General features: G+C 48.8%; 1 protein-coding gene across 1 annotated transcript in view; it reads right to left on the bottom strand.

Annotated features, from left to right (window-relative positions):
- KSR2 (kinase suppressor of ras 2) overlaps window positions 1-21,070 on the bottom strand; it is a 400,684-nt gene that overhangs the window by 94,388 nt on the left and 285,226 nt on the right. Inside the window, exons 6-7 of the mRNA XM_044921136.1 lie at window positions 8,234-8,303; window positions 4,839-4,922 (exon numbers count right to left, since the gene is read on the bottom strand). Coding sequence (XP_044777071.1) covers window positions 4,839-4,922; window positions 8,234-8,303 — 154 coding nt within the window. The remainder of the gene's footprint in view (window positions 1-4,838; window positions 4,923-8,233; window positions 8,304-21,070) is intronic.

Genomic DNA, 21,070 nt, shown 5'->3' with positions numbered 1-21,070 from the left:
AATCTGAATCCTCTGGGAGGCTTATTAAAAATGGAGGTTTCGAGGCCCTATCCCCTGCGTCTGGGCCTGGAAGTCTAGGGAGAGGCTCAGGCAATTTTAAGCAACCGTGTCTCCGGGTACGCTGACCCTAACCAGAACCATAGCACACTCTAAAAACAGAGTGGGGGGAGGGGGGCTAAAACACACACAAGAGACAGACAATTCAAATGCTTCTCCACTGGCAGTTTTGGAAGATGTCCCCTCCTTTCCACACGCAGTCCCTGCAGTTAAAAAACAAAAAAACAAAAAAACCCCTTGGTTCAAACTTGTTTCCAAAAGCACAAGCCACCCGAATTCACCACCGTGCACTTTCCTGCAAGAAATGCAGATAGAGGTGGACAGGTTTCCTAGGACCCAGACCTCAGCTCTGCAGAAACCTGTGGAAAGACCCCAAAAAGGAGGAAAGATGCAGATAATGCATGACCAAGAGCTGGGAAACCCATCAGCATCTTCCTGCAGCTGAATCCACAGTCATCAGACAATACGTGGATTGTGCTGACATCCGACCACTTAGAACGAAACTCCATTCCGCGCTCATGAACCTATTAGATGAAAAGTCCTCAATTTAGATAACTGCAAATTGCTTTCTGAGCATAATTTCCTATTAGTTCGCTAATCTCTCTATTCAGAACGCCAACAAGACAGCTGATGATAATTCCGGAGGAAGTGGCCATTAAGCCGAAGGAAGAGGAAAGGGGGTTAGACATTCGCAAGTATCCTGGCTTCCTGGGTGGGGGGGTACCCCAAAATTAATCCATAAAGTTAGTTAACAGTATTAGCTTTAGTGTATGATGTTCTCATAATGCACCAGGTACTGGGCTGAGCATTTTACCTTACTTACCTCACTTAGGGTTTTTTTGTTTGTTTCTGTTTGTGGGTTGTTTTTTTTTTTAACAATCTAGTGAGGTAGATATTATTTTCCTCTTTCAACAGAAGAAGAAATGGGGCTCAGAAGTGGTGACACCCAGCTGTTAGTAGCAGAGTCAGGGTTCAAATGCAGGTGTGTGTCTGACCTACAACCCCGGGTTCCAATCATGCCTTATCCTTTTGGCTTATCACACAAATATTTACTGGATGAATGTACTGGAGAGATGATGATGAACAAGACTCAAGTTTACAGAATGAGGCCAAGAAATGAAATAACACAAAAGCTTACAAAATAGTTGGCAAAAATGACCAGTCTATAAAAACCAAAAAAAAAAACCCGAAACCAAAAATATAAAAAAAACCACCACCAACAAACAAAAAAAAAACAACAAAACCCCAAAAAACAAACCTCATATACTGAAATATCAGGCTGGAAAATAAAGTTTGATTTTGTCAAACTACTACTTCTTTGTAGAGTAGTGCTTCTCAAAATGTGGTCCCAGGACCAGCAGCATCAGTTTCACCTGGGAACTCCAAATTCTAGGGCTCCACCCAAGACCTGCTGCATCAGAGACTCTGGGCCATGCCCAGGAATCTGTGTTTTAACAAACTCTCCAGGGGATTCTGATACATACTCGAGTTTGAGACTCCTGATATAGACAAAGAAAATCCTCTCTAAAAGGAATTTGGAGATCACTCAGAGAAGTGCTTCTCAAACCTTAATGTGTACAAGAATCACCAGGACAATCTTAAAATGCAGATTCTGATACAGCAGGTCTGGGCAGAGTCTGAGAGTCTGCATTTCTAGCCAGCTTGCAGGTGATGCTGATGCTGCTGGTCCAGGGACCACACGTGGAGTCGCATGGGTCCAATCCAATCCTTTTCACCCAAGGAGCTTCTGGCGATAACAGAACCAGCAATGCTTTAGGTTTCAAAAAAAAAAAAAAAGTCATCGTCTTCAGAGCAGATTCAAACCTATGCCTCTGGGATGATTCAGAACCACAAGAAATGACCTGTATCATGGCACTTCCTCTCTTCACTGCTTTGTTCTCCTTCGCACTTAACATCCTCTGAACAGAGAGATGATCTATTTCACTGGTTTGTATATTGTCCCTCCCCTCCCCTAGCATGTAAGTTCCATGAAGGCAGGAGTCTTGTGTGTTTTAGTCACTGTTATTTCCCTTCTGTCTAGAACTGCGCCTGGCCCATAGTAGGTTCTCAATAAACAGCTGAGCAAATGAACAGGTTTTTTTTTTTTCTAAAAAGCTGCTTCCTGGTTCTTGGTGCCACTGCTCTGGGGTGTCATCCATCTGTCACGGCTCTTTATGCACTCACTTCAGTTCCACCGAAATTCATTTCTCTAGAGGTGCATCTTCCCCAAGCTCTGTTGTGACTACACAAGCACAAAATTGCTGTAGTTACACAAGTGTCAAAAAACTGGAAGCGGGCGCCTGGGTGGCTCAGTTGGTTAAGTGACTGCCTTCGGCTCAGGTCATGATCCTGGAGTCCCGGGATCAAGTCCCGCATTGGGCTCCCTGCTCGGCAGGGAGTCTGCTTCTCCCTCTGACCTTCCCCCCTCTCATGTGTTCTCTCTCATTCTCTCTGTCTCAAATAAATAAATAAAATCTTTAAAAAAAAAAACTGGAAGCATGCTGGACCTTCATAGCAACTATAGACTCTGCTGAGTCTATAGTTCTTCCGTTCTGGAAGCTTCTCTAAGAGCTGAGCAAATTGGTGAGATCAACAGTGCAATCCAACCATGGCCTGAATTCTGCTTCTTACACACCAGGAGCCATTTCTGCACAAGGTGGAGTGAGGATGGATGTTCTTTGACAGAACATGGTCACCTGGGGCGAGAACATTTCATTGGCTCCCTCCCACAGGCCTATGGAGGGGGCCAGCATCACACCCACTTTGCAGATTGGAAAACAGAGCCCTGAGATGACTGACAAGTCGCTGGCTCAAGCTCATACAGAGAATGCAGTGGAGCTGGGACTCACACTCAGTTCTGGCTGCTTCCAAAGCCTGTGCTTCTCCCCCAGGACTCCATCCCTCCCCCAACCACTGGCAGGATCTGAGTCTTTGTTCATTACTTCTAGAACAGAGAGCAAGAGCAAAGGCCGCCTCAGAGTTCTGCCTCTAGGGCTGAAAATTAAAACGGCTCAGGAAGTGTTCAGCCTCACTGACTCCTGGCTGCGTCCCTGTCACCTAATTACCTGACTTCAAAGCCTCTGCTCGGCAGGTGTGAGGATGTGAGAGCTGCCTCTTCCCCTCAGAACATGGTGTGACTACACCCGGGTGAGACAGGCCCCAGAGCAGCTGGTGTGTGGGGAATATCAGACAGCCTTCACGTGGACCCGAGGGCCCGGCCTCGAGCCTCTCGGAGTCAGAAAGCCAGGGGTCACCATCCCGAGGGCTCACCTGAGAGCCAGGGTCTAGGGAAGACCAAGATGGGGATGCAGGCCTCCAAACGGTAATGCTGGGTCATTTCTTCCCACCGCCCCTCATGCCTAGGAGCTTATGGCCTCTTAGGGTTGGAACTCATTAATCCTCCCCAACTCCAGGAGGGAAGGGAGCTCAGCCTTACCTCCGTTACTCAGGTGAGACACCCAGGCAGGGGGCGGGGTGGGGGGGAGAGTGAGCGCTCACCACCGCTGCTGTCCCCTCCCACCAAGGGGCAGGGATGCAGGGGGGCCAGAAGGAGCCCAAAGGGGAGCTGCCCGCCTGGGCTGGACAAGGAAAGAGGGATTCCTACATTCTTTTTAAGAATGGTTCCTATGAAGCAGACAGAGCTACTTCCATGTGTCACTCTGAGATACAGTTAAATGTTATTGCCAATCTTATAGGAATCGGGCCAGAGAGGTATTTCACAGACGTTTATGGAAGGAGCGAGGGAGGCCAGGCAGAAAGGCATTTGCGACCTCTGACAGAGGACAGAACTCTGAGCCTGGCGCCACGCTGTGTCTTTGAGTGCTGATTCATTGGATGCTAATCACCACATCAGCCAGGTATGATGATTATTCCTTTCATGCAGATTAAAAACAAAAAACAATGAGGAACAGAAATGTGAGGCGACTTGCCCAAGGTCACACAGCTAGAATGGGCCAGAGCCAGGATTTGAACCCATCTTAGTCTGACTCCAGAGTCCACGTTGGACATCACATTTTTTCTCCTACTTCCCCGCCTTTTGCCGCCATGAACTGGCATGGGTACGTGTGAGTGGGGGAGCTTTGCGTGGCCGAGCCTTCCTAACCAGAGCTGGAGACCAACATGATGCCACAGAGGGGAGAGGAGTTCGGGGTCAGGGCTGTGTGACCTCAGGCAGGGGGCTTATCCTGGCCGAGACTCAGCTTTCACGCCTGTAAAATGGGGAGAATCAGAATAACTCCCTTGGAGGAGAAAAAAATAAAGGAAGAAAAGACTTTACAAATTCTAACTCAGGAATTGGCAAACCACAGCTGAGGAGCCAAAGCCAGCCCACAGCGTATTTTTGTAAATAAGGTGTTATTGGAATAAATAAATGTGTCACACCCGTTTTTTGGCGTATTGTCTCTTCAGCCACGTGGTAGCGCTGAGTAGTTGTAACAGAGACCCTCGGGTCCGCAGAGCCTAAAGTATTTACTATCTGGTCAACTAGACAAAAAGTGTGCCAACCCCTAATCTTAGATGCTACGAATATGCAAATATCGCTGGGCCTCAGCAGACAGTGTGCTACATTTCCCACACCATCCATCAGCTCTGGTTCTTACTCCGAATTGCTCCCCTTGGCCCCTTGCCCAGAGGCAGGTTCACTTAAGACACGGTTCTGAAACATGGAGCAAGCGATCCTCCTGAGAACCAAGAAACCAAACTTCTGTAAGCTCTTTCAAAGCCCAGCATGGTTCTCATGGACATCAGGCACCAGGAAAACATTTCTGGATGCAGCCACTTACTTGCAATTTTTACACTTGAGGCCAAAAAGCATTCCTTTCCCACAGACAGTGCACGTCTGAGACATCCAGTACTTGGTGGAAAACCTGGGGAAAAGAGACAGAAAATGTTCAAGGGCAAGGTGGTGGTGACAGGGCTATCTCTAGAAGGATGAGCCGCTTAAAGGGTAAGCACATAGGCCCTGGATTCTAGTCTTGTTTCTTCCAAGATGTGTGACTTCATCAAGTTGTTCAGACCACTGGAGCCTCAGTCTCCCTATCTGTAGGTTGGGGATGATAACCAACGTCACAGGTTGCTGGGAGGACCCAACAGGCCATGCTCGTCAAGGGCCTCACACTGCCTGGCACGTAGTAAGGGCTCACTCAACTGGGTTGTGACTTTATTATTACCTGGACATCCGTGACAGTCCTTCATTAATTCAACAAGTCCTGCCTGGTGGCCAGCTATATGCCGAATTCAGTTCTGGGACAGAGCGATGGATGAGGCTAGAACTGTCCTCAGAGAACCACAAAGCAAGGCGGAGCCTCCCATGAGTCCAGCGGACCCAGGCCCCCCTCACTGCCCATCACATCATCTGGGGAGCTTTGATGGGGGCCTCCCCCACCCCTCAGAAGAGCTGAGGCCTCAAACTTGAGAAGCAGAGTCCCCAAAGTGAAAGCCCTTGCAGACGGTAAGCTCATCTTCCTCCCCCGTCACCACCGCTTGCTGCAAACGCAAGGCAGTTTGGACAGCTCAGATAGCTAGGAAGCAGGAACCAGCAGGAACAGAGGTGCATTACATTAACTTCCCCGGGGCTCCCGCTGCTGCTGGGGTGCTTTCTTCCCCCAAGAGATACCACGAGGCAGTGGGGCTGGCCCCAGAAAAGTATTGAAGGTTGCCGGGTCAGAGTTAATTTTCATTTTCAATTTTTGCTACCTTCTGCAGGAGTTGTATCTAATCTCCACTGCCTCCGAGTGTCAAAATGAAAATCAGAAGTGATTATGTAACTTGGTGCTTGAGAATTTTGAGGGCAAGGTTGCATTCCTCTGCTGTACCAACGTGCTTGATTTGGGTCAGTCACCCTCCAAGTGGGACCAGCCGCAGCCCAAAGCCTGCATATTGAAGCAAATAGCAATATTCGGAACAGAGACTCTTGCGACTAAGGAAACTCCCTCTCCAGTTCTGGACTAGGGGGGTGGTTCAGTCTTTTTCTGCCCCTTCCACGGGGCCAGCAAGTTTGGCAAGGCCTACTTTGTGCCATTTGGCAGCTCTTGGGAATGAACAGAATAGGCTGCTGGTTCCCCACCCCCACTCCAGCCAGTAGTGTGGGGACAGAGGGCAGGCAGCGTGTGCCTTGTAGCCTAGAGTTCTCTTTTCCTTTCCAGTCCTCTCCCGTCTCTGGGATCAGCTCTCTCTCCTCCTGAGCTCTGGCTGAGGTGACTCTGAGGACAGTGGATGGAATGGGATTTTAATTTCATTTCTTCACCAAGGCTGGGGTGAGTCTAGGTCTCCTCCGCCTGGCATGGAGCCCGGGGAGAAACGTAGCGTGAGACAAAAGAGTAACAGGGCATCCCAAGTCCCGGCTCCTCTAAGAAGACATTCCTGATGCCCAAGATCACCATCCTTCCTTTGGGAATCAGTATTTCAATATGAGGTACCACCAGATCTAACACCAGGTTGCTAGAGCCGCGGGATGAGGCTGAGCCACAAGGCAAGGTTGAGCTAGGGGCAGGGTCAATCCAGGGGTGAAGCCGACCAGGGGTGTGGCCAATACAGGACGGAGCTAAGCAGGGGTGTAGCCAACCCACGGTGGAGCTGAGCCAGATATGGGGTCAATCCAGAGGTGGAGCTGAGTCAGGAGTATGGCCAATCCAGGGGCGGAGCTGAGCCAGAGGCAGGACCAATTCAAGGGTGGAGCTGAGCTAGGGGTGTGGCCAATCCAGAGGCGGAGTTGAGCCAGGGGTGTGGCCAATTCGGAGGTGGAGCTGCGCCAGGGGTAGGGCCAATCCTGAAGGCGGGACCAATCCAGGGGTGGAGCTGAGCCAGGGGTGTGGCCAATCCAGAGGTGGGACCAATCCAGGGGTGGAGCTGAGCCAGGGGCGTGGCCAATCCAGAGGCGGGACCAATTCAGGGGTGGAACTGAGCCGGGGGCAAGTGGGAAAGCAAACAGAAAAGGCCCTTCTTTTTGATGCTTTACTCCCCGCATCTCCCTGCCTGACCATTGACGCGTCTATCACGTATTTCTCACTGCTTCCTCCACCGTTTCCTCATTTGAGTCTTAACAACTATCGTGTCAACACGTTTCTTTCAACAACTGTTGACGAGGTGCCATTCCAGGAGAGTGTGCTCATTCCCGCCCCCATGGCGATGTGTCTACCCCTGATACCGCCCCCGCTTGTAGCCCCGCTCACACATACTGTCGCGGTCTGTTAGCCGTCTAGCCCTCCACTGGACCGCGAGCTCCCCAAGGGCACAGGCCCTAGGTCTTGCGCGGTGCTGCTTCCCAGGCACAGAAATGCCCTACAAATACCAGCGCAGAGAATCCGTGAATGAGAGAACAGGTCCCTCAGCTAGCTCCCAGAGGCCTCCGTACAAAGAAGACTCTGAGCAGCAGTGTCCAAAGAACACAGAGTGTGGAGGTCAATTAGCTTGTAGGCCCATCACTTAATCGTGCAGGGCCTCAGTTTCCCTATCTGTCAAAGGGACATGACCACACTTGGGCTACTTACCCCACTGAGCTTGTGAGGAGACTAAGATAATGACATAAAATGTAGAAAGTTAAATCTGGAAAGTTAAAGAACTTCTTATAAGGGATGTTTAGTAGGTCCAAGTCTCCTTCCCGAAAGGACAGGTGTACCCCTGGGGAGCTTATGTCCATGGACCCAACAAGGCTGGAGCTCTGGACTGACCTACACCTCAACGGAGTTCAGTATGAGTGCAGTATGCAATCCCGTCTTCTGGGTGGAGAGAGCCAAAAATTAGGATGTAAAGCCTTTGTCTTGACAATGATACCATTTACTGAGTGATTATTATGCGCCCTTTGCTTGGCACTTGACATATATTATCTCATTTGATCCTCATGACACACCTATGGGTAGGCAGAATTATCTGATGAGAAAACTGAGCCTCAGAGAGGTTAAGTAACTTCCTCAAGGTTGCAAAGCTTTACTAGCTAGGACTGGAACACAGGAAAGTCGGAATCCAAAGCCCTGGCTTTTAACCATTATATGCTGATTTTACAAGGGCCAAGGTTAATAAGATGCCACAATGAGGGTTCACTTGGCAGAGGAGAGAGGGGCCTGGTGATACAGGAGCCTGAGCAGAATATCTGCCCAGCCTTTCCCACTCCGGCGGCCAGAGATCCCAGCCTTCACTGTGCTGGGAGGCGGGCACTGATGCCCACGGGAATCCAGCCTACCTGTGCTTGATGGAGTTGCCGAGGTCTCTGCGAGGGATCTGCGGGGACCAGCGCGGCACGGACAGTGTGTCTGCAGGGAGAGAAGAGAGGAGGAGAAGAGCCAGTTACACAGAAAGTCAGAGGACGGGGCGGGCTCCAGCCGAGCCCTGGAAGGAAGAGGGAGGCTCACTGGCTTCAGTGACCACCACCAGCACTCACTAAACCAAAGCCAAACGGAACACCGGTTTAACATGTGTTACTTTGACTGAAGCAAGGTCCCCTGGGCAGGGCAGCCAGGGAGTGCCTTGAAAGAAGCCAGCTGTGGCAAGAATAAAAATGAGCACTGCTTCCATTTATGGAGTGCTTAGTGTGTGCCTGGCATGTGGCAAGTGACTCACATGCTTTAGCTTGTTACATGCTCAAAACGACCCAAAAGAAAGGGGTTGTTAGCATCCCCACCCTACAGACAACACAATTGAGGCTTGGAGCAAGAAGTCATTGGTACAAGGTCATACACCTTGGAGGCTGCAGAGCAGCTGTGAATCCAGACTTGAGAGACTCTAGAGCACATGCCCTTGTGTGCAAAGTTCTAACGCGGTAGATTCCAAATGCCAGGCATGCATGTCCTCAGAGAACCACAAAGCAAGGCGGAGCCTTTCGTGAGTCCAGCAGACCCAGCCCCCTCACTGCCCATCACATCATCTGGGGTGTGAAAGTGGGGGCCACTTTCCCAGTTTTGTCATGTCCCGTATGGCCCATAAAGTTATTTACTTACTATATTAAGTTAACTCTTTTTGTTTGTTTAAATACACTTATTTTAAAAGCACACTCTATATTGAAAACTAATATCACTTTCTGTATATTGTCAGTAATTATTTAAAATATGTCCAACCACATACCATCTAAACTCATGTTAAAATAAGTGGACGGAGGACCGGCTGGGTGGCTCAGTCAGTTAAGTGTCTGAGTCTTGATTTCAGCTCAGGTCATGATCTCAGGGTTGTGAGATCGAGCCCCGTGTCAGGCTCCGTGCTGGGCGTGGAGCCTGCTTAAGATTCTCTCTCCCTCTCCCTCTGCCCCCACTTCTCTCTAAAATAAATAAATAAATAAATAAATAAATGGATGGATTGAGTAGCAAATCGAAGAGTGAGTGGATGGATGGGTAAATGGACTGGTAAGTGAGTGGTTGGAAGGATGGATGGATGAATGTTTGGATAGGTGGGTGGATGGTCAGAGGAGTGGGTAGATGGACAGATGGGTAGGTGGGTGGTTGGATGAATATTTGGATAGTTGGGTGGACGAGTGGTTGGATAAGTTGGATGGAAAGATAAATGAGTAGGTAGATGGATAGGTGGGTAGGTAGGTGGTTGGAATGGTAGATGGGCAGAGGGATGGATGGATTGATGAATGGAGGGGGTGGATGAATTGGTAGGTGGGTAGATGTATGTACGGATGGATAGATAGATAGATTGATGGATGAATGGGAATGAGGAAGAAACAATAAATCACACAGACTTCAGACTGGGTGCCTGTCCCCATCTCGTCTTTCCTTTCATGCCTTAAGCTAAATCCCAGGGACCTCTGCTATCACTCCACCTCTGTCTGAGTTCTGGGACTTCTCCCGCAGATGCTGAGCACCAGCCGCCACCTTCACTCTATCACCTCGAGGGCCCCAAAGAGGTGTGAAACAACAGCAGAAGTGAAGCCGCGCTGCGTGTGAGATCTCCACCAGAGAGGGAGACAGGAAGCCAGTGGCCAACCCACACACCAGCTCTCCTTTCTCAGGCCAGATAGATGGAGCCAGCTCCCTGTTTTCAGAGCTACAAACACACACCTACCCCATTTTTCACAGCCATTGTTCTGGAGTGGTGTGTTCACTGGGAGCTGAACTGATCAGGGAGCATTTAAACCCCAACCCATTCTCCTCTCTTCTGTCTAGTGACACTGTTAACAGCCATCTGAAAGCTGTTTCCAGAACCCCAATTCTGCCCTTGTAAAGGTGGGACCCTTTCTGGGAGAGCTAGTGATTTTCCAGGCCCGAAGGGCAGAGAAAAGCCACGCAAGAAACAGCATGATATATCAATCAGCATCATAGCTGGTGGAATTTCCTCCAGTTTAACTAAAAGCTAAATGTCACCCAATCCAAGCCATTTTGCCACTTGTTTCAGTTTCCAAGGGAAACAAAAAAGACAAAGAAAAAACGATTTTAAAAAAGAGCGAAAGAGAGCATTCTTTCCATTCCCAGCGCCTTTGGGGACTTAAGTCTGATTTAGGACGACGGATGCTACTTGCGAACTCCTTAAAATGCTTTCTCCAGCGCCAGGGCAGGTGCAGATAGGACAGCTGGGCTGGAGAGAACGCGTTAGTTAGCTCAGATACACAGCCTCCTCGTGGGGAATCTACAAAACTAGGAGTGCCAAATGGGCTTTATCTCATGGGACATTCGTAGTAGCTGTCTAGAAAAGCGTGTTGAGAAAGATTCTGAAGCCCAATAGGAAAGAACACCGAGATTGATCAGCAATGCCCTCCATGAGTGAAGAATAAGGTAGAACCAACAAGTCTGTGCATATGTGCCCCTCCTACAAGGACCGGGACCCCAGCCTCATCTTTGCATCACCAGGAGCAAAGTAAGTCTTCCTATATGTGTGCTGAGTCCAAGCATATTATGATGTAAGCACTGAGTTAATTGATCGCTCACTATGTGTTAGGCATTAGGCTGTGCAGTGCAGACGTGGAAATTATGTCTCTGTGCAGTCAGTGTTCTCATTATTCCCTACAAGACACAGGGGCTCAGAGAAATGCAGGAATATGCTAGAGGTCACACAGCTAGGCACCAGCAGAACCTCATAGAGTAATTCTGCCATTGGTCATAAGTCCTGCAAAAGCCCTTTCACCAGTATTCTCAACCAAAGTGACTTTTGCCTCCCAGGGGACACTGGGCAATATCTGGAGATAATTCTGGTTGTCACAATGGGGTTGGGAAGTGTTATTGGCACCGGGTGGGTAGAGGCCAAGGATTCGGCTCAACATCCTACAACGCGCAGGCCAACACCAGCATCAAAGAATTAACCAGCCCCAAATGTCGAAAGTGCCAAGGCTGAGAAGCCCTGATCTAGATATTTTCTACTCCCCTAGCCACCTCACATCCCCCCCCGCACCAACCCCAAGCAATCAAGATGGTACTTGTGAGGCTCAAGTCAGCAGAGAACAAATCCTCTTTTATTATAAGCACATCTCACTTTTAGATTCATATCCCAGTTATGCTGTTATTCTCAATTACAGCACCTTCTCAAGAAGTAGAAGTCATTAAGTTTAGTTCTTTGGTTTCATTTCCTGATATCTGGTTGAAGGGGTGAAGTCTGTCAATTACATAGTGGTCACAACGTCATTAGTCTCATGCAATAATAACCAGCACATGGCTTTGAACATGGGTGTGCAGATCTGAACTTTGAGATCCTCTTTACTTTCTTCCTGTGGATTTCATTAAACTTGCCAACTCGAGCCTAAAAGCAAAGGAAAACTGTTTAAAGGGAAGGGGGGGGGTGGAAATCTATGAAAATCCAGGCCTTATCATAACAGAGAAGGCAAACAGCATTTACAGCAATTAAACTGATACAGAAACTTCTGTTTAACAATCAAAGCGCCTATTAAGATGTCTCCATAGCTGAACAAAAGCTTCTTTTCTACTCTAATTTTCTGATAACAAGTCATGCAGACATGGAGACAGAATTGTGCGTGTCCCTGGTGCCTTCAGTCCCAGGAGTAGAATAATAGAAATCTCTTCTCAGATGTTTTCATTTCCAGTGCACAGAAAGGGGGTGTTGGAGGGAAGGAGGATTCTTCTCCCCTCCCGTAGGTCCCTGTCTATGCCCTCTCAGCCGTTCCTCTGTACAGAAAGGGGATAAACCAGGAGGCTCAGTCTTCAAAATCCCCTCGGGAGCCAGACGGACAGTCAGAAGCCCCGACAGAAGGAACTGGCGTTAATAAAGCTTTCGCATTATGTACAGCTTTGAAAAGAGAAGCTCGGGCTCTGACCTGGCGGGCAGGAACTCAGGCCAACAGAAGAGTCAGGTGTGCAGAAAATATTTAAAAACATTTAACACAGAGACACCAGGTAAAAACAGGGGACGATAAAGCAAAGGAAGAGGAGGAGAAAAAGTAAGAGAAAAAAAAAGATGCTGAAGATGAAGACAAAGAAGAAAAGAAATGAGAAAAATAATAATAGATATGCTTTTTGTTGAGCACTATGGTGTGCCAAGCACTATTACCAAATAAACCCTTTCTGTACATTACCTCATATAATCCATCCCCTGCAGCCTATGATGCATGGAACATAGCAGCTGTTAGGATTAGCCCCATCTCACCAACAAGTAAATCAGGAAGTTACACTATTTCCCCAAGGTCACACAGCAAATAAAGGCCAGGACTGGGGTTTTTAATTCAGGTCACAGAGCTTGGGTTCAATAAATGATGGCCACTTTCATCCCCATTTCACAGACGGGAACACTGAGGCTTAGAAGCAATATGCGATCGTCCATAGCTAGTGACTGAGTTGGGATTTGAACCACAGAGAACAAACCGGATGCTTCTTCTGGAGCATCCGGACGGCTCTCCAGATACATGGAGTTCAACCCATCCTAGAGTGTCCCTGCCCCCTACCTCTGTCTAGGAAGAGCAAAGGAACACTGACCCTTATACACTCAGAGAAGAGCTGCCAGAGGCCTGGCAGGTGGTGTCCTAGTATGCTGTTCATTTTAGCTGTCACCCCTGCAGTTAGCCAACAATATTTTCACGAGTGAAATCATGCCCACACCCCTCCCCCAAGATGTCCTAATCCCTGGAACATGTAAGTAAGTCACCTAACAGGCAGAAGAGATTTTGCAGATGTGATTAAATTAAGGATTACCCAAGCAAGTGGCCCGATGTAATCATGAGTCCTTATGTGGGCAAGAAGGAGGCAGGAGGGTCTGAGTTAGTGGAGGAGATGTGACAGTTGCTGGCTATGAGGATGGAGAGGGCCAACAGCCAAGGAAGCTAGAAAAGGCAAGAGAACAGATTCTCCCCTGGAGCTTCCAGAAGGTACCAGCTATGCCGACACACCTGGACTTCAGCCCTGTGAGACTAATTTTGGACGTCTAATCCCCCAAACTGTAAGGCAATAAATTGGTGTTGTTCGAAGCCACCGGGTTTGTGGTAATTTGTTAGGGCAGGGGTAAGAAACCAATACGGCACCTTTGTTGAGCTGGGTACGGTTTTAGGAGCTAGGTGTATGGTGAACAGGATAATGAAATTTTCTGAGCCTGGAGTCAGATAGTGAGTAAACGAATAAAAACCGAACGTAAGTTCAGGCAGTAATACATTTCATAAGAGAAATAAAACACAGACTTTGGGATTTGTTTTAAGGTGATGGGAACCCCCGAGTATATTAGAACAGAGTCTGGATGGTGGGGGGTGGGGGGGGTGGTCTCACTCATTGAAGAGCTCCCTCTGGTGGCCAAGCGGAGAACAGCCCGCCAGGCTGGGACAAAAATAGGAGTGCCCCCCCACCTTTGCCCGCCCTCCTCCCCTATCCTCCAACTCCCCACCCACAGCGGGGTCCAAATCATCAGCCCTGACCCTTACAAGGCCATTCTTTTCCTAGCCCGGGGCTTTCCCACTTGAGCTGTCATGATCTCAGTTGCAGCACACCAATAAAAAAAATCCACACCCCAGAGTAATAAGTCCGCTGCCTGGATGGGAGCAATGCTTGGTCTTATTTATCGGTATGAATCCCAAGCGGGGATAGGCCTCTTGGAGCCGTTTCTTCACTTAATCCAAACAATCCTATGAGGTTGTATTCCTAGTTTAGAAGTAAGGAAAATGAAAACGTTAATTGTTCAAAGTCCCACAGCGAGTATTTGGCGTACTTTGGGATTGAACTCAGTTTTCTTGCATCCCTACACCACACTATCTTCCGATAGCATCTCCTTCTGAGGCGAGTGTGAGAATTATTGTTTAAGTGATTCAGTCCTGGAGCTAGAAAGGACCGCAAGAAGCTCTCTGTTGCAGCCTCTGGACCTCTCAACCCTTTCGGATAGAAGCTACACTAGTCTTAAAGGTTTCCATGGAGATAAAGACCTCTGAGCACAGAAAACTATTAATAATCACAGCTAACATTAGTTGAGCACCTACTGCATGGCAGGGCTCAGATTAAGTGCTTTAGATGTATTATTTCATTTAATCTTCGTAACTCCATCTTCGCTAGGAGAGCTGGGGCTTGAGCGAGGGCAGTCAACCCTGAGAGCTCATCCTCAGAAACACCACAAATAACAAGGAAGTTCCAAGCTGCCCTTAAGCTTCCTCTGGCCCAGAGGCATGACAGCCTGAGTGAGTTCTTGACAACAGTGCTGCATTCAGATCAAGTAGCAAATTCTTTGGGCTCAAAGATACCAGAAACTAATAAAACTTAGGCCATGAAACTTTTCTTGTGGGGTCACAGGCCAGTCGCCAGCTAAAATCCCCCCGGATTTATCCAAGGGGCCAACCAATCCTTGGCTAAAGCTGCTCACGATATTCTTCACATAGCAGGGAATATCTATTTTCTTTAATATCCAATTCAAATAGATCACATCTAAAAGTTTTTTAATTATGTGCCGTCTCTAAAGGTTACAGTTCCGTGGTGCTTTGAAGCCAAATTGGGTTTCTTTGTGTATTTGAATATCATTCTCTCCCCAAGACAACTATAAGATCAAAATTTCATTATTTAAGGCCCTTGATGGCTATGGCCTCCAGGGAGCCACCTGGCGCTGGTCAGTGTCTACATAAGACCGCCCAGGTGCCACATCACGGGGTAGGAAACAGGTGGTGGCAGGGGGGGGGGGGACTGACACTGGTTAGAGATGCGAGGGGTGAGCAAGGACAGTGCTGTTTGCTCCTGATTTGAGAGACCTTTCAGAGGAGAGTCAGGGATTCCCATGGCATTGAGTCAAAACAAAGAGCCTGGCGAAGCTGTCTAGAAATAGGAGGACTGCAGGAATGGAGGTATCAAGGCCACACCAATCCACATGTGTACGGCTTTTTTTTTTTTTTTAAAGATTTTATTTATTTATTTGACAGAGAGAGAGACACAGCGAGAGAGGGAACACAAGCAGGGGGAGTGGGAGAGGGAGAAGCAGGCTTCCCGTGGAGCAGGGAGCCCGATGCGGGGGCTCGATCCCAGGACCCCGGGATCATGACCTGAGCCGAAGGCAGACGCTTAACAACTGAGCCACCCAGGTGCCCCGTGTACAGCGTTTAAACCAGTGACAAGGCCCCTGAACGTGGGCCTCCTTTGGAGACAGAGAAACCTACTTTATTTCTGAACAGGAAGGGTTTCCTGGTCATCAACTGCCCACTGGAGTGTGGGACTCTGCGGTGAGCAGATCCTGAGGTCAGAGTCAGCTCTGCCGCTTCCTCGCTAGGAGGCTTGGGGCACTTTTACCTTTGAGGCTCCTTTTGTCTCCTGGGAAAAGGGAGTCAGAAGATCTCCCTCACAGACTTGCAAGGAAGATGAGTAGGAGTAATGTAGTTGGACAAGGGCTCAGCTGAGTGGTTACTATTGCTTCTAGGATTCACACACCAGTTAGAACAGGACAAAGCTCTCCAAGGACGAAGGCTGAATGCCCGGCTTGGCACACGATGACCCCCAGGCCCCATCCAGCCCATCACCTGCTTTTGTAGGTAGAGCTTGATCAGCACTCTGTCGCACCCACTCATTTGCATATCGTCTGTGACTGCTTCCATGTTAGGAAGGCAGAGTTAAGTCACTGTGACAGAGAGGGTATGGCCCGCAAAGCCAAAAATAATGATCACCCGGCCCTTTATAGGAAAAGTGTGTCAACCCCTAATTTAGGGCTGTGTAACTCATTTCCTTGGCTGATGAACAGAGAGATTTTTCCTCCCTTTTCCCCTCCAGTTTTATTGAGGAGTACCTGACAAATAAAATTGTAAGATATTTAAAGTATACCACGTGATTATTCGGTATACATACCCGTTGTGAAAGATTTTTTTCTCTGAAGCCAGAAGACCTGGACTGTAGATCTACTTCTGCCACTTACCCGGCGTGAATCCTTGGACAAATGCTCTGCCCTCTCCAAGCCAAAATGTGCATGACTGCTTGGGGGCGTCCCTCTGCTCACCTCATCCTAGCACCCTCTGGGCTGTGTCATTTTAATGCCCATTTTACAGAAGAGAGGAGGGGGGCACAGTAGCACCAATAAGCAGTCCAGCTAAGATTCTAACTCACCAGTCTCACCCAAGCCTGTGCTCTTCCTAGCCCTCCCTGTCTTCTGGTAGAATAATCCATGAGGAGGCAAGGTCTCTGATTACCTGCCACTGCTGAAATCCATGTCAGCTTGTGAAAGCAGAGGGGAAGGAAAATCAAGTCTCTCCTCTCGCCACTTCTGCCTGGGCTTATAATTAACATGATTATCCAGTTGTCACTTCATCAAGGCAGAGAGAAGACCTCGAGGATGCGTAAGTTACAGTTGGAGGGCTGGTACTGCAGGTCATGGCCAAGGGAGAGAGACGGAAAAGTGGCTTCTGGAGAGTGTCTCCAGGTAGAAGCCTATCTCAGTAGGACAGATGAGCAGTCAGGGCACTGAGCAAAAGCAAATGGTAGCACAGCAGACAGAGGGCTGGTATGTGGGGCCAAGAGACAGGAAAGTGCAGACACAGGGTAGGAGGGGAAGACAGGACAGGGAGTCCCAATCAAAGTTCTCCACACCTATTCTTCCTGGCCCCAGGTTACAAATTTTTTTTTTAAATTATTGAAGCCAGACTGGAAGCACCTTCAAGATCTAGTGGACAAACTAAAATCATTCTCTCCCTTTAAAAAGGCCATTGCCACCTTGGGTCGGAGTCCTGGCAGGTCCCTGCCGAGCTGGGATCCCCTGAATTGCCCACTAATCAGTGGGTGGATGGCAATGCCATCACTTTGTCTCCCGGAGAGGGACGTGAATCCTGGAGTCATCACCTGTGATTTATTTCAGCCCCCTCAGTGGCCTCAATTAAATTTCACTGCTGGTAAAGGAAGAGAGGATGGCTGAGGCATTTAATTACATTTTATAATATGCTCACTGCTGAATTTATTAAAGTGTATCAAGGATTTTTAACCTCGTAACCAAACAATGGGAGACTCGGGTGCCACGCGAGTAATTATCTTCCTTGTGGGGATGATGGATGGGGAATCCAAGATGTTAACAGTAGGGTGGGGATGCGTGCGGGGAGAAGTGGGGGCTCGTGGGGGGGCATGACAGGGAAAGTGGGGCAATGGGTCTCTAATTCCATGAGCCACTACCCCACGGATTGGAGCAGGGGGGTGGCATTAATGATCAATCTTCCCTCGATCCTAAAAATAAGACGTATCAGGAAACCTGTCTTTCTTCTTCTCGTATCCCTACCCCAAACCCTCCCCTCGAATTTTCTCTTGATATAATTTTTCTGCCGTGGTGTAGAAAGAGGAGGAGGGGGATCATCTTGAAATGTCAAAAGTGGCTTATATAAGAAGATAATAAAATTAAAACACAAAATGGGAATAAAATCTTATCTAGAAATCCAGAAGAATCTCATGAGGATAATGGACCCACCTTGGTTTATTTGGGAAATAAATTATCAATAAGGAAATATGTGCTGTGGAGTTTGGTATATGTGTGTTGGGGGTGATGTGGGTTCCTTAAATATGATCCTGAGAGTGGGCTTGGTGTATCCATAATCATTGTCTCGAGGACCTTTGTTATAGGTTATATCTACCACTCAAGTGACAGAGAAAGGTCAGATGGGGAGGAAGAATATGCTGATCCTGGCCAAAGAGGACAAAAATGCCCCATGCATCTGGAAGGCAGCAGGACAGAGGTAAGGGCCAATGTGGGCTCCAAACTGCTCATGGCCCCATTGCTGTCTCCAGCCCCCACTCAGCCCTCCCTAAGTCCCATTCACACCATGGATCTGCTATTTTCCACCTCCCACCTTCAAAGATGCTGTTCTCCCTTTCTAGAACATGCTTCAGTAGCCCTTCCCCAATGCCCTTAGCCTGACTCATGCAACTCCTCTTCCAAGATCCAGCTCAAGCGTGGCTCCTCCAGGAAGCCCTCCCTGAATGCACGGGGAGGGGGGCAATTCCCCTGCCATGACCCTCTCGTAGCATCCTGTGTTTACCCCTCCAGGTCAGTTGCCTCATCACATGGAGAGCCTCTGCTTAGGAATCTGTTCTCCCCACCACCCTTGACCATGAGTTCCTGCAGAATAGGAGCAGCTAATGATTCATCTTTATGTGTCCAGTGTTCCATGAAGAGTTTGGCTTAGAGCAGAGAGGTGAATGTTTTCCTTGCTAACTCCAGCAAAAATAAGCCAGCAACCCAACCCTCTGAATGAAGGCTTCACTTCTTCACACCCTGCATGGCCAGGGCCATTCAGGGGTCCTGGCAAGCGAGGAACCCTACTCTGCCCCAGCCTTCAAGCTCTGACCTAGGGCTGGGACCTCAACTGGGGCAGCAGACCAAACAGAGCCCGTCTGCCCAAACATGGAGCCCAGCACTTCCTCTCCCAAACATTTCCCCACTTGCCCAGGGTTTCCTCAGCTCCCCCAGCGTTGGGACCCCTGGACCATTTTCAGCTCCTCCTGACTCCTGCCGATAATGGGAATCACTGACACAGTCCCTCCTGAGGGCAGACTTGCCATGTATGTCAATTTGTACATTCAATCCTCTTAGGCACCCTTCAGAGAGGTCTAGTATTGCTCCCATTTTACAGAGGAAGAAACTGAGGCTCTGAGAGCCTCCAACAGAAAAGCAGAGTGATCAAAAGAATGGGGTTTGGAGTTAGGGACCAGGGTTATTGTCCCGTTTCCACCCCTAACTGTTTCTCTGAGCTGCAGTGTTAGTAAAACTGATAAGGGCTAATGTAGACTGGGCATTGCCCAAGTCACTTCCCAACACTGTCAGCACGCTGGAATCATGTGATGCCTGAGCTCCCATGCCACGTTGTGGTTTAATGCAGGGGTCAGCAAACCCTGACCCCTGGGCCATGCATCTGGCCCCTCAGCCTCTTTTGTAAATAAAGTTTTATTGGCACACAGACACGCCCAGTATCTACGGCTGCCTCTGCACTGTAAGGACAGAGTTGAGTAGCCATGACAGAGACATAGGGCCTGCAAAGCCTAAAATATTTACTATCTGGCTCTGCTGTGAAGTGTACTGACCTTTGATTTAACTGTGCTGGGGTATGGCCTGGCTTTGAAACTTTTATTTATTTATTTATAAAGATTTTATTTATTTATTGGACAGAGAGAGACACAGGGAGAGAGGGAACACAAGCAGGGGGAGTGGGAGAGGGAGAAGCAGGCTTCTCGCGGAGCAGGGAGCCCGATGCGGGGCCCGATCCCAGGAACCCGGGAATCATGACCTGAGCCGAAGGCAGATGCTTAACCGACCGAGCTACCCAGGCGCCCCTGGCTTTGAAAATTTTAAAAAAGGTCTCCAGGTAATACCAATGTGCAGTCAAGTTTGGGTACCCCGTGGCCTAAGTGTTTGACATGTGTTCGCTCACTGACTGTAATAACCATGTCTCTTTCATTCCCTCCTGCATCCTCAGCAGCTAGCACAATGATGGGCAGAGTGGCACTTCCACAGATGTTTACTGAATGAATGAATGAATGAATGAGTGAGTGAATGACCAGCCTGCCCTGTGAGTTAAATACAATGATCTCATTTTGCAAATGGAGAAACTGAGGCTGGGGGTCAGCTAAGGAAAATGTTCTCCTGGGATTTGAATCTAGATCTCCTTAACTGGGGAGCCCCATTTGTGAACATTATGGTCTCTCTTTGGATAATGAGGAAGAGAGCCCATTAGCAAAGTCGGTAAGAGGGTCTTCTTGTGCACCCTTCCTGGGACAGGCGCCCTGAGAAGAGGCAACCTGGAGACCCAGAGAACAACGCAGAGCCACCTTGGACCTCGCAGATACAGGACCTGTCTCCTTGACCTGAAGGAAAATGCTAATTGGAAGAGGCTGGCTTACTGTGCCAAGCTCAGGCTTAAATGAGGACAAAACAAGAGTTGACAGACAGAGGCCCCACGCTGCCATCACCACAAATGTCTCTGTGAACGGAGAAAAACAGGCAGCCCTGTGCTCCATCAATTTCAATTGTAAATGGTCTCAAGTTGAAATAAACCAACAGAAACAGCAGTATCAGTGACAGGCGTGGGGTAGGGAAGGGTGGGGGACACGCAGACCATGGGCTGGAATCTACAAGTTGGACTTGACATCTGGACCCAGAGACGGATGACAGGACATGTTTGTGGACTGCAATGCAGGCAACCCAGAGGCCCAAGCCTCCTCTTTTGCCTAAGAAGCAGGGGGACAAAATGGAATTCATTTACAGGGGCAGAGAGCTGCACTAAAATCCTGATTCTGCCCCTGTGATTGATGCTTTGTCTTTCCCCTCTGCGGGCCTCCTCCTCTGTACAACGGGCGTGATCAAACCCATTTCTTGCAGAGTTGCCTGAAGGACCATCCATGGATATGACGCAAGTGCCAAGCACATAGTAGGTGTGCAATAAAAGGGGGTTTTCCCTGTGAGCAACTCAGGTGCTTGTTTGCAGCTTTGCTTAGCGGCCCTTCTCCCTGGCCTGAGAAGACAAAACCTGGGGACAAGGCTCTTTAGGGAACGAGGCCACGACTCTGTGGAGAACAGCGGTGAGTTATGGGGAGGGCAGAGCTGTCTAGGTCCCTCTGGCCATTTATTCCCCTCCTCTTGTCCTGTTCTCAGAGCGTGTCTATAGCCCTTGCTTGCCCGAGTGTGATGGATGGGCCTTAAGTTCCTCGCACACTATATCATCAATTAC

This window comes from Neomonachus schauinslandi, chromosome 14, assembly GCF_002201575.2.
Source record: "Neomonachus schauinslandi chromosome 14, ASM220157v2, whole genome shotgun sequence".
In the NCBI taxonomy this organism is placed as follows: Eukaryota; Metazoa; Chordata; class Mammalia; order Carnivora; family Phocidae; genus Neomonachus; species Neomonachus schauinslandi.
The sequence above is the reverse complement of the archived record's forward strand: the minus strand, read 5'-3'. Positions and strand labels throughout refer to the sequence as shown.